Source organism: Sciurus carolinensis, chromosome X (genome assembly GCF_902686445.1).
Source record: "Sciurus carolinensis chromosome X, mSciCar1.2, whole genome shotgun sequence".
NCBI lineage: Eukaryota > Metazoa > Chordata > Mammalia > Rodentia > Sciuridae > Sciurus > Sciurus carolinensis.
Window position 1 is genome coordinate 90,851,375 of NC_062232.1, and position 26,179 is coordinate 90,877,553.

General features: G+C 37.1%; 1 protein-coding gene across 4 annotated transcripts in view; it reads right to left on the bottom strand.

The window, feature by feature from the left end:
* The window catches only part of Acsl4 (acyl-CoA synthetase long chain family member 4), a 92,014-nt gene that overhangs the window by 24,656 nt on the left and 41,179 nt on the right, over nt 1-26,179 (bottom strand). For 2 of the 4 annotated variants that reach the window (XM_047536198.1, XM_047536200.1), the window contains exons 3-9: nt 23,792-24,031; nt 23,381-23,558; nt 22,636-22,745; nt 16,630-16,768; nt 6,106-6,256; nt 5,188-5,311; nt 1,610-1,681 (exon numbers count right to left, since the gene is read on the bottom strand). In XM_047536198.1, the coding sequence (XP_047392154.1) occupies nt 1,610-1,681; nt 5,188-5,311; nt 6,106-6,256; nt 16,630-16,768; nt 22,636-22,745; nt 23,381-23,558; nt 23,792-24,019 (1,002 nt within the window). In that variant the 5' untranslated portion in view covers nt 24,020-24,031. Of the gene's footprint in view, nt 1-1,609; nt 1,682-5,187; nt 5,312-6,105; nt 6,257-16,629; nt 16,769-22,635; nt 22,746-23,380; nt 23,559-23,791; nt 24,323-26,179 lie in introns of all 4 variants that reach the window. The other 2 variants (XM_047536197.1, XM_047536199.1) reach the window with 2 other exon arrangements.

Genomic DNA, 26,179 nt, shown 5'->3' on the forward strand with positions numbered 1-26,179 from the left:
AAAACTATTCACTATTCCTAGGCTTGAAGAAGTAAGAGGACAGTTATCACTGGAAGCTGGATAAGACTAGCCATGGAAAAGACCTGGTTACAGCTAAATGGAAAGGGACTACCCAACGGGTGCTTGATAACTGCCAAACTCTCAAACCAGCAGGAAAAAAGTGAGGTAAGAAATGTGCAGACCTGTGGCTCTCTTCCTATTCTCTAATATTTCATGAGTACTTCTAATTAGATGAACCCAATCAGAAATTATAAGGCAATGAAGCCCTGGTTATTCATCCATAGAAGTTAGCCCTCCAACATAGAAAGTAGAGCAGGGAAGAATGGATGATGGGCAATTAGAGGATAAATAGCCTACCTGCTAACTCCTGCTTATCCTTCAGGCCTAAAATCAGGCCTGACTTGACACCTTAGCCCTTCCCCCTCCCTACATTGAGGTTCACTAGGGAACCCTGTACTTTGGGTAGTCAAGTATATTGTCTCCCAAAACAAAACATAAAACTATCCTAAATGGGCAGTCATAGTTGTTAAGATTTTTATACCAGACTGGTAGAGTTCAAGCTTTGATTCTACCAAATATTAAACTTCATTCTTTATAAGAAAAAGAAGGGATAACAGGGCCCACCCAGCAGAGACTTAGGGAAGATTAGCCTGGAAAACAGTAAGTACTTCACTTGCTGTTCTTAGAATCATTTCATGATGTTTTTAGTCAGAAATCTCTCTTTTTGAGAACACTAAATTATACAACTCCTCTAAGTAAAATGACAAAGGCTTCTCTGACAGATTCTAATCTTCAGCTATTTTGTAATTTTGAATTAGAAACTAAAAAGACCATATATCTTCCATCTGTAATACATAGAAAAACTTGGACAGACATGTCATGTAAAAAACATAATGCTGTGAAAGATATTGGAATAAGATTTAAAGTCTGATCATAATATAAGCAGTAACAATACACAGTGTCCCTGGGGTTTCAAAATATAAAATGCTGGAACATATTTGACTGCACAAATTGGAAAGAATGCATTAGATGTTGCAAAACTTATCATTCCAAAATTATAAAACGTAAGATCTTGCTTTTTTAAAGGCCAAATTTCACATAAGGATTTTGAGTAATTCAACTTTTTTCCTATGGGAGCTCTCTCAAACTAACAGTTGTCCTTGGTCACCATAAGATGGTCAGGAAGCTTGCATCTTTGACTCAGCTCTGTCACCAATCAGGTCAATAAAATTGGAAATGCTGCCTCAGTTTTCCAGGACAGCCCAGTGTTTCCTTGTTCCTTTTCTTAAATTAAGAGATTAAACAGGACGATCTTCAGAGTATATCCTAAGATATTATGATGAATCTCAAACTAGGTAGTTGAAAGGTCATTTTCATCACCTAAATTTCAAGGATCAGCAAACACTAACACAGATTTCAGAAACTTGCCATTTCATCTGTGCTAATATGTGTAAGATTTTAAGGAACACAGTTGGCATGATTCCAATAAAGTAAAATTATTTTGAAATATATGCATATATCTCAGAGTATTACTTTTTAAATAGTCAAAGTGTAAGCAAGAAATTATACAAGTGTTCCTCTTCTGTTCAAATTCATATTTGATACTCACTGGAACAGCAGCCATAAGTGTAGGCTTCAGTACAGTACAGTCTCCTTTGCTTCCCTTTTTGATTTTGCTGGACTACAATAAAGAAAATGTAAATATGATCAGAGAAACCAACCTTAGCAAAAAATGTTCCAACTCAATTAATAATACCAAAGTTAGAGTTACACATGGAATTTGTTCTTCTATTGCTCTGTGAGTTATATGCTACAATTATCATAACCCAAAAGGTTAAAGTGTAAGCAATCTAGTGCTTCATCCTGAAGATTATGCCTACTAGCATATCTCAGCCTTCTGTAGAGGAGAAACACTGATCCAGAAGGAAGAATGGGAAATTTGGGGAATCAAAGATTCTTATTAATAATGTACCATCAAATACAGCACAAACTACATTTTTCTACAGACATTTTCAAAAAAAAGCTCAATTAAAGTAGATTTAACAATTTTAAAAAAGGCAATTTTCTTTGATCAATGAATAAGCAAAGACACATCTCAAAGTCATCTTGATGAGTATAAACTAACATACAGAGATCCTAATTGGATAATGTTGGGCTCAGTAACATAGGAAGACAACACCAGTGGCCAAGTTGCAGAGGTGTGTGTGTGTGTGTGTGTGTATAGATATATGTATATATATAAATGTATATTTCTGTCCCTACCTCTCTCCCTTCCTTCCTTCTTTTACCCATAAATACCATTTGGGATTCCAAATATCAGATCAATAGGTAGAAAAATTGATAAAAATCATCCACCAAAAAATAGATTAAAAATAAGAAACTCTTGAAATGCAGTACTAATAAATTGTAAGTTTAGATGGCTAATACAAGGAAGAAGATAATCAACTCTAAAGAAGCCATGTGACCCACAAGAACCACCAACTTGACCATACAGAAGGTTCTGCTAATAGAACTAAATTGATTTTTTCCTGCTTTTCTTTCAAAACAGATAAAGGAGATAAAATAACTCTTTATGTCTTATGTATGTGCAAGTGTATGAACATTTGTGAGTGGAAGTGTGTAGACACATATGCACACCTGCATGGTAAAGCCACTTTGTAGAGAGAAAATTGGATCTCAAGTCCTTCAAGTAGAAGCTGCCTTTCATAGGTTACTGACCAGTTGTTACCATAGAAAGATGTTCCAGAGTAGCAGGAGCCACAGATTGAGGAGCCCTTATTAGAAATATTTGGGACAAAAAAAAAGCAAGAAAGAATTGCTTGGGACAAAAAGTGACTGCTTTAAAAAATTTTAAAGGTTTTGGAATGTCTACACACATGTGCACATAAACACATGCATTATATATAAGCATATATATAGTGAAATACCTTAGGATGGGATCCAAATCTAAACACAAAATTTATTTACATCTCATATGCACCGTACACAAATAGTCTAAAGGTAATTTCATACAATATTTTTAGTGCTCCTATGTTCTAATGGTGATTTGTTACATAAAATCAGGTGTAGAATATTTCACTTGTGACATCATGTCAATTCTCAAAAAGTTTTGGGTTTTGGAGCATTCTGGATTCCAGATTTTTAGGTTAGGGATGCGCAACCTGTATTATCAGTTTTTCGGTCTTATTGTGATCACAGCGACCCTGGTTTTGACAACATCAATATCATCTGCTATCTTCAAAAGTGTTGCCTTTTTTCTCTGTGCTTCCCTGATTTCCTATTTGAGGATAATTTCTAAATTTTAGATTCCTCGTAAGATTCAGAATCTTTAGAGTAAGTTCATTTACAAAGTAGGAATGAATTTTAATTAAAAGGCTTCTAATGTACTAGAGCTTTGCCTAACAGACAGCTAGAATTAAGTCAGACCAGCAATAGACTACAACTGTTCTTCCTTCCCCACAATGAGGCTATTGTTCTTGAAAAGGCAGTGAAAAAAATGGGGGGAGTGGTGCTAGTCTAGGTTTCTGAATTTCCTCAAAGGGAAAGAAAAACATACCCAAAGCTTATGAAAATGTTTTTGCATTTTAATAATGTCTCCAAACGTAAGAAATTCCCACTACAATCACAAAACAAAATCATCACACATGTTTCTAAAATTTTTCTAATAATTTAAGTCCTGTATATATATATATATAGGCTTACTCTGACTTTACTAGATCAAGTTTTATTAGTTTATTTGATAGTTTACTTATCCTATTACTATTCTGGCAAATTGCAAATGTGAATTTGGGGCTGAGAGTTATAGTTAAATTAAATACCACAGCAACCCCTCTTACAAATAGGTCACATCCTCTAAAGTACACATTTGGTAGTTACTTGGAACAGAACTCTTTTTCATAGCAAAAACCACATTAAAGGGAAACTGAATTATCCTTGTGGGATGGTAAGGACTAAAGGAAACATGGGAAAATCCTACAATGTTGAAAACATTCTTTTTTCTTGATCTGAATAGTAAGGATGAGAAATCTACATGTGTACATTAAATTTAATCAAGTAATACACTTAATATTCGTGCACCTTAATTTATACTTCAAAAGCAAAAAACAAAATACAAATAAAGGTGGTTGGAATCCCAAATAAATCTGAAAAAATCTATTTAAATTTTTTGTCTTACTACTATACAACCTACTAATCTAACTAACCAGGAATTTCTACAAAAAGTTAAAAGTACTACAATTTCTATCTATGAGCACCATCAGACCCCAAACAAAAGGCACTGTTGGTTGGATATCTAAAAATAACTGCTGGGTCCTCAGGAGTGTCAGAGCCACTCCCAGAGTCAAGTCATTCCTATACTCTTATACTCACTTTATCTTTCAGCACACTGAACTCGCAACTTTCTTAGTAGCTATTTTTTCCTATGCCTGGTTGAGTCTTTTCTATAGTAACTATACTGAAGAAGGCAATAACATAACTGTGGACAATAGGTATTAGACACACTTAAAAGACAGAGTGAGTCATACCCATTGTTGTGTTTGTTGCCACAAATAACATAGAAGGGAGAACCCTGACTCAGTGTAGTAAACCAAGGGCTGCCCTTAGAGATGCTGCAGTACTGTCCAATAAGAACTTTCATGGATGGAAATAATGTATATCTGTTCTGTCCCATATAGCAGTCACTGATCACATATAGTTATTTGAGAACTTGAAATATGGCTAGTGAAAACGAGAAAGCAAATTTTTAAATTCTAATTTTAATTAATATCCACTTAAAGATGCAGTTAGTGACTACTGTTAAGGACAGCAAAAGTGTAAGAGAAAATTCAGATGAATACTGGGCCAAAACTCCACCTCTTCTCTAAAAGAACCCATTAATGGTCCTGAGTACTATGTCAAAAAGGCTCAGTATATTTATATTCTCTACCTTAGCTTTCCAGAGTAAAAAAAAAACTAATATGAAAAGAAAAGATGATATTAATCATTCATTTCAAAATAAATTGAAAAACATGTAGCTGAAACAATAGTAACAAAATCACAGGGTTATTTACTGTAGCTATATATTGCTCATAAGAGGTATTTTTTAAGTTACAGAGAAAGTTTTAACTGAATATAAATATTTCATGTTTAAGTAATATGCCACACAATATAACTTAATATTGTCATGCCAATGTACTGAAAGTTTGTCACCTGGTCAGACAGTGTAAGTGGAGAGGAATATCCAATCCTACAGCCATAGGTGAAGCAAGATATCTCTGCTGTCAATTCTAGCACATGAGCCAAAGGTAAGTAGCCAATATATGTGTCCTTTGGTCTAAAATAAAATAAGAGAAACATTTTAAGCACTCTTGAAAAGGCATTCTCTTATTTTTTCTTTTTAGGTATACATGACAGTAGAATGTATTCTGACATACCATATGTACATGGAGTATAACTTCCCATTTTTGTGGTTGTACATGATGTGGAGTTACATTGTTTGTGTATTCACATATGAACATAGGAAAGTTATGTCCAATTCATTCTACTGTCTTTCCCATCCCCATCCTATAGGCCTCCCTCAGTTTTACCACCTTCCCCTCATTCCCCCTGTCCAAACTGGAGAACCTCCACTACCCACCCCCACCCCCTGCTCCACCTTTTGTGAGTCAGCATCCACGTATCAGAGAGAACATTCAGTCTTTGGTTTTTTGGGATTGGCTTATTTCACTTAGCATGATAGTCTCCAGTTCCATTCATTTACAGGCAAATGTCATAATTTCATTCTTCTTTAAGGTTGAGTAATATTCCATTGTGTATATGTACCACAGTTTCTTTATCTATTCATCTATTGAAGGGCACCGAGGTTGGTTCCATAGCTTAGCTATTATGAATTGAGCTACTATGAACATTGATGTGGCCACATCACTATAGTATGCTGATTTTAAGTCCTTTGGGTTTCTGCCAAGGAGTGGGATAACTGGGTCAAATGATGCTTCCATTCCAAGTTTGAAAAGGCATTTTAAAATCAGAAACATCTATAACTTTATCATTTTAATACAGATAGAGTTTAGAGAATGCCAAACATGATCTCTGTATTTCAAAGAATAAGATTGAATAATTCTCTCTTACCCTAGTCCAGGTATTCTTTCACATTGGCCTGTCATTCCAGCTATCAAATTGCTATGATGCATCATCACTCCCTTAGGTCGGCCAGTAGAACCACTCGTATACATGACAATGGCCATGTCTGAAGGAGTTGGTCTATTTGGAGGAATGCTTGCTAGACGAATGAAAAAGCACCATTTTTTTTTCAGTTCAAGAGTTTAATTATTAAACAATAATATATTCAATGCTGCATAATGATAGTACTCTGTATTGATCATCAAAAGCAAAAATTCTGGTTAACTACAATGAGAATATCAAACTCAATTCAGCTCATTTACGGGATGCTTAGTCTATTCCCAGTCCATTCATGCCTCTTCCCAGTGTTGTATAGTGAGCAGTATTGTGACAAAATTTCCACGGCTTTAGAGAATTGGTATACACTACTGTGTATAAACTCCTTAGGCCTCCTTCAGTTTTACCACCTTTAAAATGAGTCAATTGACTAGATGATGGTTTTTAACCACTGGTAGGCATTGGAATCATCTGAAGAGTTTTAACAAAATTCTGTTTCTGAATCCCATTTCTGAATTTGGATTCACTATGTCTGGGATAGAACAAACGCTCTATAGGTGACTCTTACAAATACCTGTGGTTGAAAACTACTGAACTAGACCTTTAAAGAGATTTTAAAATTCTAACATACTAAGTTTTAAACATCACACTGGAGATTTCATTTTCAAGACAGTCTATCATGCTAACCCAGTAACCACCTTTCCTTCCCAGAATCCACGAAAATGGCCAAGAATGGCAGATATATCATTAGAATTAAATAATAGTTTATGGATATTATTAGAATAAAGAACTCTTTGCAAAAATGATTAATATTTGTATATGTTAAAATAAAATTTTTTAAAAGCAAGACACACCACTGAAACACACAAAATTACTTTTAAACTGGCTCAATCTAATGTTCTTAAAGATATTGTTATGGTTTAGTTATTAGGTATCCCCCAAAAGCTAATGTGTAAGACAATGTAAAAAAGGTTAGAGGCAAAATGATCAGGCTATGAAAACGTTAAACTAATCCGTGTATCAATTCATTTGAATGGATCAACTGGGTGGTAACTGTAAGCAGGTAGGGTGTGGCTAAAGGAGGTGGGTCTGTGGGGAGTGCCTTTGGGGTATATATTTCATCCTTGGTGAGAGAACTCTCTTTCTCTCTCTGCTTCCTAGTATGATGTTCTGAGTCATTTTCCTACACCACACTCTTCCACCATGATGTCCTGCCTTACTGCAGGCCCTGAGGAACAGAGCTAGCCATTCAGAGTCAATACATTTCAGAGGACTTAGACCTCTGAATCATGAGCCCCAAATAAACTTCTTCCTCTTAAATTGTTCTTGTTAGGTCTTTTGGTACCAGCAATGAAAAAGCTGACGAAAACAGATATCCATGGTCACTGTTTATAAACCAAACAAATTAGGGAATGCATATCTCCTCTGATGATTAAAGCAGCAGCAATAGACATGTTAAGCTCTCAATCTTAGTACAAAACATGACACTTCCTTTATGTCCAATTTGAATAAGCATTCAAAAAAATGTGATCATAATAACTGTCTACTCAGGTAAAGTGTCACAAAAATATACGTATCCTAGAGAAGAATAGAACCAGGTAAAATAGGTAAGATGTCATACTATTACTCAAACAAAATTACAAGGACTGATATACCCTTAAGTTTTTTACCAACACCCTTTAGTTAATCAGCAGAATTAGCAACAGATCCCTACCAATCAGGTCATCCTAGTCAAGTACACCCAATCTTGAAGGGTCATCCTGATATTCAGAGATAATTATTATGGGTCTCTTGTGTTTCTGCACATTTGTGAACAGACTTTATTCCAGACTACCTTTTCAAGGAGGTCTGCACAGAGATATTCTCTCTAAGCAGAGCTCACAGCTGATGTGCTTACTGTCCAGTACAATAAAAATAATGAAATATTTGGGTTCCCTAAACTCTGAGTTCCTCACCCATGACACAAAAGCTGATATGATACTCTGGCTACTGCTAGTGTTATCAGTAAAAAAAATCTTCATCTTGACCTAAAAATCTTCTATCTACCAGAAATTTTTGAGGGGCCAAGATGGCGGACTAGAGGGCGGCTGCATTTCACGCTGCTCCAGTGTCGGGGTTTCTAGAGCCCCCGGCCTTAGACATGGTCAAGATGGCGCCTGACGCTGAGCCAAAAGCGGCCAGCTATACAGTAAACAACCAGCGAATTCCAATGATTGGCTAGTTAACGATGTGATTAGAGCATGCCCCCCCTCGTGTACCCATCCTGTGCCTGCAGCTGTCCGCGTTTATCTCGTGTACTCTCCCCTGATTGGTTGAAGTGTATATAAGCTTGGTAACCTCCTGGGTGCGGCGGCGGGAGTAGCTGAAGCCGGGAGTAGAAGGGACTGCGAGCGAGGGCGAGAGCCGAGAAGCGGAAGAAGTGGCCGGAGCGGGCGAGAGCCGAGCGGGAGAGGAGTTGAGTGCAGGAGAGGGAAAGAGAGCGAGAGAAGGGAACAGAAAGGAAGGAAGACTGTGCACAATAAACTTCCAAAGCTTCAGACGTTTGCCGTGTCTCTCTCTGCGGGCAGAGGGGACGCGACACTCCAGGACGCAGGATTCAAAAGAGGAGATAGTGAGAGACTTGGGACCAACTCAAAGCCGCCGGGTGAGTCTCTCCAGTTGGGGAGGCGTCCCGGATGGGGCGGTAGCCCCGGAACACAGGGAACTTTGTGAAGTGGAGTTGCCCGGCGAGACACCCCTCCCCCCGCTGGAGCGGTAAACACAGACAACTGGGATCATCGTAGAGGAGGCGGCTCAGCACAGCGCTTGGACTCGAGCAACCACTGGGGCTCCGGGCAGCTGCCTGAGGAGGAGCTGCCTGGCAAGCTGTTTGGACTCAGAGCGACCACTTCTGAACACTGGGGGGGTTGCCTGGAGGAAGAGGAGGAACGTGGCGGGTCACTTGGTCTAGGAGTGACTGCATCAGAGCCACAGGCAGTTGCCAGAGGAAGAGCTGCTGGTGAGCTGTTTGAACTCAGAGCGACCGCTCCTGAACACCGGGGGACTGCCCCGGAGGAAGAGGAGGAGCACGGCGGGTTGCTTGACCTAGGAGTGACTGCATCAGAGCCACAGGCAGTTGCCAGAGGAGGAGCTGCATGGCGAGCTGTTTGAACTCAGAACAACTGCTCCAGAACACTGGTGGTCTGCCTGGAGGAGGAGAGCGGTGGGTCGCTTGGTCTAGGAGTGACTGCGTCAGAGCCACAGGTGGTTGCCAGAGGAGGAGGCGAGTGGTGAGTTGATTGGACTAAAAGCGACCGCTCCTGACCACCGGTGGCCTGCCTGGAGGAGGAGCGTGGTGAGTCACTTGGTCTCGGAGCCACCACTCCTGAACAGCCAGGGGGCTACCCCGAGGAGGAAGAGGAGGAACAGGGCGGGTCACTTGGGCTTGGAGTGACTGCCTAGGGCTACGGGCGGTTGGCGGGAGGAGGAGACGTGAAGTGAGTTGTTTGGACTCCTAGTGACTGCGTCAGAAACTGGGCGGCTGTCCGGAGGAGGAGGTGTGTGGCGGGTCTCTGGGTCTCGGAGTTATTGTACAGGGCTCCAGGTGGTGGTTCAGAGGAGAGGCTGCATAGCCAGGCGATTGGTGCAGAGCAGGGTCCCAGGAGTTAGGTGGCTTCTTGCTGGAAGAGCCGCACAGAGACACGCCTAGGGGCGGAGTGAAGTTTCCAGGGTGGCGGGCAGATTCTCTGGGAGAGGCAGCCTAAGGAGACTCGCCTGCGAAGGGTGAGGCTCCCAGGCCCAGGACGTAGTTCCGGGCCCCTGGGATCGTTGCAGAGGAAGACAGCCCAGCCCAGGTGGTAGTTGTAGATTGAGGGGAACCTCTAGGAGGGCAACTGACCAGCGAGACGTCCCCACCGAGTGAGTCTTCCCGGCCGGGGGAGGTTTTCCCACAGGGACAGTAAAACCAGAGACACAGGCACAAACAGACCTTGCCTCAGCCCGCAGTCTAGTTCCCCATTGGGTGACCATTGGTCAACAAGTGGAGGCACCTCTGCCCACTATCAGGGAATATACCCCACCTGAGGGTCACCACCCCTAGAGAGGCAGCTTCTTCGTGGAGCTCTGCATTATCAACCTCCTCCAAGACTTCAGGCTACTGAAGGATAAGAGGGGATATACTAGCAATCTTCAGGGACATTATAAGTCAATAGAGGAAATCTGCAATATCTTAATGACCCACTGATCCCTGAACAATATGAGAAAACAAGGGAAGAAAATGCCCCAAACAAATCTAGATGTTACATCAATAAAATCCAACGACAGCATTGCAGAAGAAATGACAGAAAGGGAGTTCAGAATGTACATAATTAAAATGATTAGGGAAGCAAACGATGAGATGAAAGAGCAAATGCAGGCATTGAACGATCGCACCAATCGACAGTTAACAGAGCAAATTCAGGAAGCAAAAGATCATTTGAATAAAGAGTTAGAGATATTGGAAAAAAAAACAAACAGAAATCCTTGAAATGAAGGAAACAATAAACCAAATTAAGAACTCCATAGAAAGCATAACCAATAGGATAGAACAGCTGGAAGACAGAACTTCAGATATTGAGGACAAAATATTTAACCTCGAAAACAAAGTTGAACAAACAGAGAAGATGGTGAGAAATCATGAACAGAATCTCCAAGAACTATGGGATATCATGAAAAGGCCAAATTTGAGAATTATTGGGATTGAGGAAGGCTTAGAGAAACAAACCAAAGGAATGAACAATCTATTTGAAGAAATAATATCAGAAAATTTCCCAAATCTGAAGAATGAAATGGAAAATCAAGTCCAAGAGGCTTATAGGACTCCAAATACACAAAATTACAACAGACCCACACCAAGGCACATTATAATGAAAATACCTAACATACAAAATAAAGACAGAATTTTAAAGGCTGTGAGAGAAAAGAACCAAATTACATTCAGGGGGAAGCCAATACGGATATCAGCAGATTTTTCAATCCAGACCCTAAAAGCTAGAAGGGCCTGGAACAACATTTTTCAAGCTCTGAAAGAAAATGGATGCCAACCAAGAATCTTATACCCAGCAAAACTTACCTTCAAATTTGACGATGAAATAAAATCATTCCATGATAAACAAAAGCTAAAAGAATTTACAAAAAGAAAGCCAGCATTACAGAACATTCTCAGCAAAATATTTCATGAGGAAGAGATAAAAAACAAAGAAGCAAATCAGCAAAGGGAGGAATTATCCTAAAGGAACTGTCAAATAAAGGAGGAACCAAGATGTGTCAAAATGTTAAATATGAACCAAATGACTGGGAATACAAATCATATCTCAATAATAACCCTGAATGTTAATGGCCTGAATTCATCAATCAAAAGACATAGACTGGCAGATTGGATTAAAAGAAAGATCCAACAATATGTTGCCTGCAAGAGACTCACCTCATAGAAAGAGATACCCATAGACTAAAGGTGAAAGGATGGGGAAAAACATACCATGCACATGGACTCAGCAAAAAAGCTGGAGTATCCATCCTCATTTCAGATAATGTGGACTTCAAGCCAAAGTTAGTCAGAAGGGATAAAGAAGGACATTTCATACTGCTTAAGGGAAGCATAAATCAGCAAGATATAACAATCATAAACATCTATGCCTCAAACAGTGGCTCATCCATGTATGTCAAACAAATCCTTCTCAATTTTAGAAACCAAATAGACGATAACACAATAATACTAGGTGATTTTAACACGCCTCTTTCACCACTGGACAGATCTTCCAAACAAAAATTGAACAAAGAAACCATAGATCTCAATAACACAATCAATAATTTAGACTTAACAGACATTTATAGAATATACCATCCAACCAAGAGCGAATACACTTTCTTCTCAGCAGCACATGGATCCTTCTCTAAAATAGACCATATATTATGCCACAAAGCTAATGTCAGCAAATACAAGAAGATAGAGACACTACCTTGTATTCTATCAGATCATAATGGATTGAAGTTACAAATTAATGAAAGAGTAAAAAACAGAAACTACTCCAACACCTGGAGATTAAACAATATGCTATTATATGATGAATGGATAACAGAAGATAGTAGGAAGGAAATTAAAAAATTCTTAGAGGTAAACGAGAACAAAGAAACATCATATCAAAATCTCTGGGGCACTATGAAAGCAGTACTTAGAGGAAGATTTATTTCATGGAGCGCATTTAACAAAAGAAGTAAAACTCAAAAAATAAATGACCTAACACTACAGCTCAAAGCCCTAGAAAAAGAAGAACAGACCAACACCAAAAGTAGTAGAAGACAGGAAATAGTTAAACTCAGAGCTGAAATCAATGAAATTGAAACAAAAGAAACAATACAAAAAATTGACAAAATAAATAGTTGGTTCTTCGAAAAAATAAACAAAATTGATAAACCTTTAGCCACACTAACAAAGAGAAGACGAGAGAAAACCCAAATCACTAAAATTTGGAATGAACAAGGAAATATCACAACAGACACGACTGAAATACAAAACATAATTAGAAGCTATTTTGAAAATCTATACTCCAACAAAATAGAAAATTTCGAAGACATCAACAGGTTTCTAGAGACATATGAATTGCCTAAACTGATCGAGGAGGACATACACAATTTAAATAGGCCAATTTCAAGTAATGAAATAGAAGAAGTCATCAAAAGCCTTCCAACAAAGAAGTCCAGGACCAGATGGGTTCTCAGCCGAGTTCTACAAAACTTTTAAAGAAGAGTTCATTCCAATACTTCTCAAAGTATTCCAGAAAATAGAAGAGGAGGGAACTCTCCCAAACTCATTCTATGAAGCCAATATTACCCTGATTCCTAAACCAGACAGAGACACATCAAGGAAAGAAAATTTCAGACCAATATCCTTAATGAACATCGATGCAAAAATTCTAAACAAAATTTTAGCAAATCGCATACAAAAACATATTAAAAAGATAGTGCACCATGATCAAGTGGGTTTCATCCCAGGGATGCAAGGTTGGTTCAACATCAGGAAATCAATAAATGTCATTCACCATATCAATAGACTTAAAGTCAAGAATCACATGATTATTTCGATAGATGCAGAAAAAGCATTTGATAAAATACAGCACCCCTTCATGCTCAAAACACTAGAAAAAATAGGGATAGTGGGAACATTCCTTAACATTGTAAAGGCCATCTACGCTAAACCCATGGCTAATATCATTCTAAATGGTGAAAAACTGAAAGCATTCCCTCTAAAAACTGGAACAAGGCAGGGATGCCCTCTTTCACCACTTCTATTCAATATCGTCCTTGAAACTCTAGCCAGAGCAATTAGACAGACCAAAGAAATTAAAGGGATACGAATAGGAAAAGAAGAACTCAAACTATCCCTATTTGCTGATGATATGATGGTATACTTAGAGGAACCAGGAAATTCCACCAGAAAACTTTTAGATCTCATAAGTGAATTCAGTAAAGTAGCGGGATATAAGATCAATGCACATAAATCGAAGGCATTTTTATACATAAGCAATGAATCTTCAGATAGAGAAATTAGGAAAACTACCCCATTCACAATAGCTTCGAAAAAAATAAAGTATTTGGGAATCAATCTCACAAAAGAGGTGAAAGACCTCTACAATGAGAACTACAAAACACTAAAGAAAGAAATTAAAGAAAACCTTAGAAGATGGAAAGATCTCCCATGTTCTTGGATAGGAAGAATTAATATTGTCAAAATGGCCATACTACCAAAAGTGCTATACAGATTCAATGCAATTCCAATTAAAATCCCAATGATGTACCTTACAGAAATAGAACAAGCAATTATGAAATTCATCTGGAAGAATAAAAAACCCAGAATAGCTAAAGCAATCCTTGGCAGAAAGAGTGAAGCAGGGGGTATCGCAATACCAGATCTTCAACTCTACTACAAAGCAATAGTAACAAAAACGGCATGGTATTGGTACCAAAATAGAAAGGTGGATCAATGGTACAGAATAGAGGACACGGACACAAACCCAAATAAATACAATTTTCTCATACTAGACAAAGGGGCCAAAAATATGCAATGGAGAAAAGATAGCCTCTTCAACAAATGGTGCTGGGAGAATTGGAAATCCATATGCAAAAGAATGAAACTAAACCCATATCTCTCACCATGCACGAAACTAAACTCAAAATGGATTAAGGATCTCGAAATCAGACCAGAGACCTTGCATCTTATAGAAGAAAAAGTAGGTCCAGAGCTTCAACATGTCGGCTTTTAGGACCAGACTTCCTCAACAGGACTCCCATAGCACAAGAAATAAAAGCAAGAATTAATAACTGGGATAGATTCAAACTAAAAAGCTTTCTCTCAGCAAAGGAAACTATCAACAATGCGAAGAAAGAGCCTACAGAGTGGGAGAAAATCTTTGCCAATCATACTTCAGATAGAGCGCTAATCTCCAGAATCTATAAAGAACTCAAAAAACTCTACACCAAGAATGTAAATAATCCAATTGACAAATGGGCTAAAGAAATGAATAGACACTTCACAGAAGAAGATATACAAGCAATCAACAAACATATGGAAAAATGTTCAACATCTCTAGTAATAAGAGAAATGCAAATCAAAACCACCCTAAGATTCCATCTCACCCCAATTAGAATGGCGATTATCAAGAATACAAGCAACAACAGGTGTTGGCGAGGATGTGAGGAGAAAGGTACACTCATACATTGCTTGTGGGGCTGCAAATTAGTGCAGCCACTCTGCAAAACAGTGTGGAGATTCCTTAGAAAACGTGGAATGGAACCACCATTTGACCCAGCTATCCCACTCCTTGGCCTATACCCAAAGGACTTAAAATCAGCATATTACAGAGATACAGCCACATCAATGTTCATAGCTGCTCAGTTCACAATAGCCAGATTGTGGAACCAACCTAGATGTCCTTCAATTGATGAATGGATAAAGAAAATGTGGTATATATATATACAATGGAATATTACTCAGTCATAAAGAATGATAAAATTATGGCATTTGCAGGCAAATGGATGAAACTGGAGAATATCATGCTAAGTGAGATAAGCCAATCTCAAAAAACCAAAGGAAGAATGATATCGCTAATAAGTGGATGAGGACACATAATGGGGGGTGGGAAGGGTTAGTGTTGGGGGTGGAGTTGGGTTTAGGGAGGGGGGCAGGAATGGAGGAAGGAAGGACTGTATAGATGGAGGAGAGGGGTGGGAGAGTGGGGGGGAAGGGAAAAAATGGCAGAATGAATCAAACAACATTACCCTATGTAAATTTATGATTACACAAATGGTATGCCTTTACGCCATGTACAGACAGAGAAACAACATGTATCCCATTTGTTTACAATTTAAAAAAAAGAAAAAAAAGAAAAGAAAATAAAAGGAAATTTCAAATAAAAAAAAAAAGAAATTTTTGGCAGGCTCACTTGTTCACTTGCAAATCAGATAAAATTTCAGACAGACTCTGTCATTTTCCACACATGGTAGAAAGCTACCTATACCTGTAATTGTAAACATGTGTTCACTCTCTAATGGTAAGTTATTTAGAGGCTGAGTAGAGGTTCAACCAATATTTTCTCCTGCCCAAATGCATTCTGTCCTCATCTAGTTCAGTATTATGACCTTCACATGCAACACAAGAAGAAAACTGTTCTCATGAAGCATTAATTTTCTCTTTCCTAATGACTGACACTTTGCTACATTTACTAGTTTCCAATCAAATACCAAATACCACCTCACTGGTAGAATAAATCAAAGCATTAATCTTGGTGAACATCTTTGTATCCTGTGAAACATCATTAAAATTGCTAGCATTAAGAATTCTTTTAAAATTACTGAATGGAAAGCCCGAGATCTTTTCCTTTCCTGAGTCCAAAATCAAAGGGTTTTGTAAGTTATTTTTTTAAAAAGGAAAGTTTTTCCAGGTGTGGTGGCACACACCTGTAATCCCAGCAGCTCAGAAGGCTGAGACAGGAGGATTCCAAGTTCAAAGCCAACCCCAGCAACTTGGTGAGGCCCTAAGGAACTCAGCAAGACTCCGTCTCAAAAAAAAAAAAACTTATGTGTATATATATATATATATATATATACACACACACATATGTATATATGAATTATATGAATGAATGAAAGGGCTTGGGAAGTGGTTTAGAGATTAAGTGCCCCTGGGTTCAAATACTGGTACAAAAAAAAGTTTGCCAAAAACTGCCAAAAGTCTAAACCACTTATTATATTTCAACTATTTAGCAAAGTTTAAACAATGGTTCCCTTATGAGGAGAAAGGGAGAAAAAAGTCTTAATCATATGTTTTCAATACTTTTTAAATATTTTATAATATTTTTTAATCAAAAAACTTTAGTTTTTTCCCTCAAGTTACTTATTTTCCTAACCTACTGAAATAACAAACCTTGAATAAATAAATGAATTCATTTTAACTGCTTTACTTACAGTTTTCTGGTTTGGATCCCAACTCTTCTACTGATTGCATGCTGTGAATCTCAAATCCTTCAGGGTATTCTGCTTTATTGACAGTCTTATTATCCACATAAATGATGTGCTTAACACAACTGATATCTAACAGTGCAGTCTGTTGAACAGAAAGAAAACCCAACTATTAAATTTGGGCCTACAACAAAAACTCAATGATTAAACATTCCCTGCTCCAACTTGTGAAGACTAGGGTGAATTAAAAGAAAATTTCATGATTAAGAGAAACTATACACAGAAATTCAGAATACTTTTATATTTTAAATATGGTACATAAAACACTTACATCCTTAGGATGAAACTAAAAAGATATAAAAAAACTACATTAATGTCTTGAGAGATGGGTAATAGAGAAAGATGTAAAGTTAGATATCAAAAATTCAAAATGTGGGGAAGAAGTGCAAGTGTAGAGTTTTCTCATAGTATATTTTCTTTTTCTTTTTTTATAAGAATGCTAAGTTGATATCATTTCAAAATAGTCTGTGAAAAACAAAAGATATTTTGTAAGATTCATCATAACCACAAAGCAAAAATCTATAAATATATGAAAAATTCATACATGAAAATCTATAAATACATGAAAAGTAAGCAACTTATTTTTAAACAAACAGTTGACCAAGGAAAAGATCACAAAGGAAATTGGAAATGTCTTTAAACAAATGAAAATGAACACATAATATACCAAAATCTATGGGCTACTGCAAAAGCAGTAATGAGAGGGAATTTTGTAGCAATCAATATCTATATAAAAAAAAAATAGAAAGAGCTCAAATAATTAACTGATAGCTGCATCTCAAAGAAGTAGAAAAACAATTTCCAAGTTAGCAAAAGGAAAGAAATAAAAAGCATAAATAAATGAAGCAGACATTAAATAAACAAAATAAAATATCAACAAAAAAATAAGCAAATAGACAAACTTAGATCAACTAAGGAAAAAAAGAAAGGAGACTCAAATGAATAAAATCAGAGATGAAAAGGGAGATATTACAACTGACACCACAGAAATGTAAATAGTCATTAGAGATTATTGTGATCAACTGTGATTCATCCCAGGGATGCAAGGATGGCTTGACATATGGAAACCAAAACACAATGCACCATGTCAACAAGAAAGAAAGACAAAATCTATTTGGTCATCTTAACAGATGCAGAAAAAGCATTTAATAAAAATCGAAATCCTTTCATAATAAAACTGCTGAACAAATTAGGCATACAATATACATAACTCAATAAAATAAATAACATTTATGACAAGCCCACAGCTAACATTACACTGAACAGTGAAAAGCTGAAAATTTCCTAAAAACTGGAACAAGACAAGGATGCCCATTTTCACCATTTTTATTCAATACAGTGCTACAAGTTCTATGCCAAGCAATTAGAGAAAAGAAAGAAAGAAAGGACATTCAAATTGGAAAAACAGAAGTCAAATTGTCACTGTTTGTAGATAACATGTCTTCATATAAAGGAAAAGCCCAAAACTCCACCATCAGCAAAAAATTTAGAGCTAATAAATGAAATCAGCAGTATTTTTTTCTTCAAATTTTTTTTATTATTATTATTTTGATTCATTGTACACATTCATTTCTATGGTTGTACACAAAGTAGAATCACACTATTTGTGTAATCATACATGTACCTAGGGTGATGATGTTTGTCGTTCTATTATCTTTCCTTCCCCCCGCCCCCTCTGCACCCCTCATTTTCCTGTACACAATCCATCCTTCCTCCATTCTTGCCTCCCATCCCCTGATATATATCATCATCCACTTATCAAAGAAATCATTTGGCCTTTGGTTTTTTGGGATTGGTTTATTTCGCTTAGCATGGTATTCTCCAGCTCCATCCATTACCTGCCAATGCCATAATTTTATTCTTCTTTATGGCTGAATAATATTGCATTGTGTATATATACCACAGCTTTTTCTCAGCAAAGGAAACAATCAATAAATTAAGAGAGAGCCTACAGAGTGGGAAAAAAATCTTTGCCACACACACTTCAGATAGAGCACTAATCTCCAGAATTTATAAAGGACTCAAAAAACTTTACACCAAGAATACAAATAACCCAATCAATAAGTGGGCTAAGGAAATGAGCAGACACTTCACAGAAGAAGATCTGCAAACAATCAACAGATAAATGAAAAAAGATTCAACATCTCTAGTAATAAGAGAAATGCAAATCAAAACTACCCTAACATTCCATCTCACTCCAATTAGAATGCCTATTATCAAGAATATAAGCAACAATAGGTGTTGGCGAGGAATTGGGAAAAAAGGTACACTCATACATTGCTGGTGGGGCTGCAAATTAGTGCAGCCACTCTGGAAAGCAGTGTGGAGATTCCTTAGAAAACTTGGAATGGACCCACCATTTGACCCAACTATCCCACTCCTTGGCCTATACCCAAAGGACTTAAAGTCAGCATACTACAGAGATACAGCCACATCAATGTTCATAGCTGCTCAATTCACAATAGCTAGATTATGGAACCAACCTAGATGCCCTTCAATAGATGAATGGATAAAGAAATTGGCAATATTGCAGGAAACAAAATCAACATACAAAAAAATCAGCAGAATTTCTGTGCCAGTAGTGAATTATGTCAAAAAGAAATCAAGAAGGCAATCTAATTTACAATAGCTACAAAAATAAGTTAAATACTTACAAAAATTAAAGAGGTGAGAGATCTCCACAATAAATATCATGAAACAGGTGAAAGAAATTGAAGATGACACAAATATATGGTAAAACATCCCTTGTTTGGGGCTTAGAAGAGTTAATACTGTTAAAATATTCATACTAACCTAAGTGATATAGAGGTTAAATGTAATCCCTATAAAAATATTGTATGGAAAAATTAAAAAAAAATTCTGAATAACCAAAGCAATCTTGAGCAAAAAGAACAAGACTGGAAGCATCATACTATTTCACTTTCAAATATGCTATAAAGCTATAGTAATTATGAAATTTTCTGGTAAATGGATGGAGTTAGATAATATCATGCTAAACAAAACAAGTCAATCCCCAAAACCAAAGACTGAATTTTTTCTCTGATATGTGGTTGCTAATTCACAATAAGGGGCAGGGCTAGGGAAGAATAGAGGTACTTTTTATTAGGTAGAGGGGAGTGAAGGGAGGGGAAGGGGTCTTTGGGTAGGAATGATAGTAGAGTGAAACAGACATTTTTACCTCATGTACATGTATGACTGCATGACTGATGTGATCCTATAACATGTATAATCAGAAAAGTGAGAAATTATATTCCATTTATGTATCATTTATCAAAATGTATAAATGCATTCTACTGTCATGTATAAGTAATTAGAACAAATAAAAATTTAAGAAAAACAGCTTGATACTGACATAAATATAGACACATAGACCAATGGAACAATATAGAGAGTGTAGAAGTAAACTCAAACACCCACAGTCAATTGTCAGCAAAGGTGATAATAACAGATAAGACAGTGTTTTCAAGAAATGGTGCTGGTACTACTCCTCTGACAGCAGATTAATATCCAGAATATATAAAGAACTCAAAAAACTCAACACCAAAAAGAAAAAAAAAAATCAATAAATGTGCAAAAGAACTAAACAGAAATCTCTCAAAAGAAGAAACAGAAATAGCCACCAAATATATGAAAAAGCATCTGACGTCTCTAGCAATCAGGGAGATGAAAATCAAAACTACACTAAGATTTCTTCTCACTCCAGTCAGAATGGCAATTATCAAGAATACAAATAATATTAAATGCTGCCAAGGACATGGGGGAAAAGGGGCACTCACTCATACATTGTTAGTGGGATAGCAAGTTAGTACAACCACTCTGGAAAGCAGTATAGAGATTCCTCAAAAAACTAGGAAAAATATTACCCAGCTATTCTTCTTGGTATTTATCTAAAAGTACTAAAAATAGCATTCTACAGTGATACAGCCACTACAATGTTTATAGCAGCACAATTCATAATGGCTATATTATGGAATCAACCCAGATGCCCATCAATAGATGAATGGATCAAGAAAATGTGGAGTATGTGTATGTGCATATATAATGGAGTTCTAATCAGCCATAAAGAAGAAAGAAATAATGGCATTTGCACTAAGTAATGGAACAGGAGAACATCATGCTAAGTGAAATAAGCCAAATTCAGAAAATCAAGGGTCAGATGTTTTCTCTCATATGTGGAGGCTAGAACAAAATAAGGGAAAGTTGGTGGTGGGAGAGGGGATGGGATATCATGAAGATACAGGGAATATCAGTGGAGTAGAAGTAGAACAAGAGCCAGAGAGGAAGGGAAAGGGGAAGAAATACGGAATGAATCTTAACAGAATCATGTTACAGACATATAAATGCACCAAAGGGAATTTCACCTTTATTTATATATAGAATGTACCAATCAAAAATAAATTAATAGTCAGTCATGGTGGCACCTGCCTGTAATCCCAGCAGCTTGAGAGGCTGAGGCCGGAGAATCTCGAGTTCAAAGTCAGCCTCAGCAAAAGCGAGGTGCTAAGCAACTCAGGGAGACCCTGTCTCTAAATAAAATAAAAGATAGGGCTGGGGATGTGGCTCAGTGGTTGAGTGCCCCTGAGTTCAATCCTTGGTTACCCCCTGCCAAAGGAGTGAAAGTAAGATTAGTACAGTTGAAGAGGAGAAAATGGAGAGAAAGGAAGGGAGGAAAAGGTGAGGGAAAGGGGGATTGAAATCAAAGATCTTGTATATATGTATAATTTTGTCAAAATGAACCCAAATACTATGTATGATTATAGTGCTCTAATAATAAAAAAGAGAAAAGAGATGGTGCTGGAAAAATTGGATATCCACAGGCAAGAAAATAATCATCACAGTGAAATGGCAATCTATAAAGTGGAAGAAAATATATACAAACTATGTATCTGACAAGGGCTTAATATCCAGAATATACAAGGAATTCCAAAAACTCAAGAGCTCAAAAAGAAATAACCAAATTTCAAAATGAGCAAAGCACCTAAATGACACTTCTCAACAGAAGATGTACAAATGACCAACAAGTATATGAAAAAGGCTCAACATCACTAATAATTAGGGAAATGAATATCAAAGTCATAATGAGATATCAGTTAGAATGGTTATTATCAGGAAAAGTAAAGACACACGCCAACAAGGATGTGAAGAAAGGGGAGCCTCTGTACATGTTGATAGGAATATAAATTAGTACAGCCATCATGGAAACCAGTATGGAGGCTCCTCAAACAGAACTACCATATTATTCTGTAATCTACTACTGAGGATATGTCCAAAGAAAGTGAAATCACTATGGTAAAGAGACATCTGAACTCCCATGGTCATTGCAGCATTATTTACAATAGTCAAGAAATGGAAACAACCTAAGTGTCCATCAATGGATGAATGAATACAGAAAATGTGGTACACATACACAATGGAATACTATTCAACCATAAAAAATGAAATTCTATTCTTCACAACAAGATGAATAGAATGGAGATTGTTATGTCAAATGAAATAAGCCAGGTACAAAAATACAATTAATACATGATCCCACTCATATGGGGATTCTAAAAAAGTTGATCTTGGAGTAGAGTATAATGGTAATTGTTAGAGGCTGGGGAGAATAAAAGGGAAAAAGGGAGGGATGGGGAGAGGTTTAACAATGGACACAAAGTTACAGTTGGATATGAGAATGAAGTTCTGATGTATTATTCCATGGCAGGGTGACTACAGAGAACGATAATGCATTATGTGTCTTAAAAAGCTAGAAGAAAATATATTGAAAACAAAACCAAAAAAAGTATACTGAAAGTTTTTACCATAAAGACATGATGTTTGAAGAGACAGTAAATTTAACCTGATTTAAACATTGAATAATGTATGTGTATTAAAACATCACCCCATGAATATAAATAATTTTTATATTTTTGTGTATTAAAAATAAAGTTTAAAAAAGAAAATTTTCATATTTACCTTAAGTTTGCTTTCCAGAAGTTCAACACTAGTAATCAGATAAGAAGCCTCAGATTCATTCAGTCCATGAACTACTGCTTCTTTGCCAAGCGTGGCATATAAAGTCACAACTATGTAATTTAATAAAATCCAAATAGTAAATAATAAACACTTACTAGAAAGATAATATTTAAGTCAATCCTAAATGATAGTAACACTAACAGACATAAATATATTTCATAGTTTAATTTTATTTCATAGTCTCCCAGGTACCCCCAAAGTTATCCTTACAAATTCCCAGGCATCCAACTTTTTTTTTTTTTTTTTTTTGCAGTGCTGGGGCTGGAACCCAGGGCCTCATGCATAATAGGCATGCATTCTACCCGCAACCCAGTCTAACTTTTTAAACCTGAACCAACTCAATTTTATAGACATAATTCATGGAAAAGAAAGGCTAAAGAACATCTATTTTGTTTCAATGTTTTTTTCATTTTGGTTTTATTTTTATTTGTTTTACAGTGCTGGAGGAGTAAACCCAGGGCCTTGAGCATGCTAGGTAAGCTCTTTACCACTGAGCTACACTACCAGCTCAGAACACTTACTTTGAAAACAAGAGCATCTCAGAACAACTGTCTGTGCAGTGCTGGGATTGAACTTAGGGCTTCAGACAGTCTAGGCAATTGCTCCAACACTGAGCTATATCCCCAGCCTAAGGACCAATTTTCACATTTCAGCAAAGCCCTCTTTCAAAACATAAGGCACTTACGAGGAAAGTTGTACTTAAAGCAGGTCTGTGCTGCAATCATCCATTCAGCCCTGGTCTCACAGAAAATGGCAATGGTGCTCTTTGGTTTCAGTCCCAATGCAGTAAGTCCACTACCAAAATTATTCACTCTGCGGTTCACCTCGATGTAGTTCATCCATTTATAATTCCCAAGAATTAACTGTAAAAGTGAGACATTCTCTAATATTAGTATATTTATTCAAATAATTATAATACTATTCAAAGTATGGAAGTCTTAAAATGCCCTTAAGCAAATAAGCAGAACTATGTTGCCTTTTAATAATTAGTTACACAGCACTGTAACAGAATACCAACATATTTAAAATGCCCTCGATTTATGACAAAGCAAAATGAACCTCCTTTGAAAAAACTGAAATAACAAAAATGTCTTACCTTCTTGAAGACTTTTCCATTAGGCTGCATTTCATTTTCTTCACTTAGGATTTCCCTGGTCCCAAGGCTATCCTTCTTTCCAAACTTGGATACAGCATGGTCAAATAATTTATCCAGAGTGTCTGCTCCAGGGATGTCTATGACAGCTAGTGAGTCGAAGTGTGTGACAGAGCGATATGGACTTCCGGGTTTGTCTGAAGTGGGTTTAGCTTTTATTCTCTTTGCCATAGCGTTTTTCTTCTTGGCATTGGTAAGAAAATACCATGGAATAAATATAAGGGCACTGTATATTGTTATTAACAAGTGGACAGGCAGCAAAATAATGGTGAGCACATTTAGTTTAAGTTTCATAGTGGAAAGGCTTCTAAAATGATGCTTATTTCTTGTTATTCTTTGGCTTCTGAAAGCCTTAGTTTGCTGAAGAAGGCAATAATGGAAGCAGCAGTAAAAGGAGCAGTAGAGCCAAGGCAGTTCAATTTTAGTGATACAGATAAAAGTTAGTAATCTTTGGAAGCCGACAATAAAGTACACCTGTAGGTAAAGACAATAAACCAAGCAGAAAGCAGGAAAAAAAAACAAAATAAGAGTATTAATAAGTTGATAGCAAAATTGATTCAAATACTCAGGTCTTTATTAGTTTACATAATTTATTTGATACAGAAAGCTGAAATAACTGGTCTGAAAGACTAGCATTTTTCATTTTCAGTCATTAACGACAGTAAATGCTTTTCAGTGCACCAAATTTAATGTTTACCAAATTTTTAGGTGTACTGTTAATCTGAAGATCATTCTGTAAGTCAGGTGGTGTTCTGGATTAGATTTGAGGTGTCCCCCAAAAGCTCATGTGTGAGAAAATGCAAGAAGGTTTAGAGATGAAATGATAGGGTTATGAGAGACTTAACCTGGTCAGTGCACTAATCCCCTGATAGGGATTAACTTAGTGGTAACTGTAGGCAGGTAGGTTGTGACTGGAGCAGGTGGTCCCTAGGGGCATGGCTTTGGGGTTTATATTGTGTCCCTGTTGACCAGAGCTCTCTCTCTCTCTGCGTTTTGGTGCGATGTCCTGAGCCACTTTCCTCCACCACATTCTTCTGCCATGATGTTCTGCCTCTCCCTGGGCCCTGAGGAATGGAGTAGGACATCTATGGACTGAGACCTCTGAAATCATGAGCCCCAAAATAAACTTTTCCTCCTCTAATTGTTTTTTGTCAGGTCTTTTGGTCACAGCAATGAAAAAGTTGACTAAAACAGGTGGGTAACACTAAGGCTGGTGCAAATAGATGAATATGATATTTAAGTTTGGCCAAACTTTGGGAGGGCAGGGTATGCCAATAAGGAGGTTTTTCTAAATATGTGCATATCAACAAGACAGCTTTAAATCAGATTAGGTATTGTATCCCAAAAAGGGGATGAGCACAATTTAGGTTAATATCTCAAAGAACAACCCAGAAATATTATTCTGAGTTCTTCATTAAGGTACATTTCTGAGGTAATGTTGATCACTATCCCCTATTTCCATAATGGGAGCAATGAGTGTAAAATCATTTCCCAAGTACCCATGTTGTACTCACAATTGCATCAGTTGCTTGGGTGGAGTTGTATAAGTCTGAAGCAGTATTAAATCCTGGCCCTCGCCTATTGTGTGGTAACACTTCTGAGGCAAGTAGCACCTAAGACCCAATGTTATTCAGACTTTGGAGGATGAGGGAAGGGGGTAACTGCCCACATTTAATACTGAACTGGAGTTGCTTTAGTTAAAGCAGGAATTTGGGATGTCTCGGGTCCCCCTCCAGACCTCCTGAAACGCAACTCCCAAGGAGACCACTGAAGCATTTCCACTGAAAAGCACTGAGGTAATAAGTAACAGAGTGCTATGGTGCATAGTAGATGCAAAAGGAGTTCAAAAGAAATGCAAAATGGCCAAGAGTAACTAGAAGGAGCTTTGTAGGAATTAGATTTATTTAAGCTAGATCTTATGTCAGGCATCTGTAAATGGAGAAAGAATGGAGGGCAGTCGAGATTAGGAAATCTCACAAAGAAAGATACGTAGGTGGGAATAAGAGGACTTTAAGGAATGAGATATAAGTTGGTTAAGTAGGCTATGGTAGTACAGGATCTGACAAACTAAGCAAAGTAGTTTTGATTTGAGTAGGCAGAAAACTGGGTGCCAATGCAGGTAAGAAAAACTGTGCCTTTGGAAAGGAAGTGCATAAACAGTCTCAGGGATAATATCATCCTGCAAGGAGTCAGGCTTGAGCTAAAAAAGTTATTTTGATGAATTGCAGGGTATAGTTCAACTATGAAAATTAAAATATTAGTTCACTTCAAAAGCAAAGCTGACGCACATCCTTCTGCAACTTATGCAAACAGACTAATAGACTTAATTCA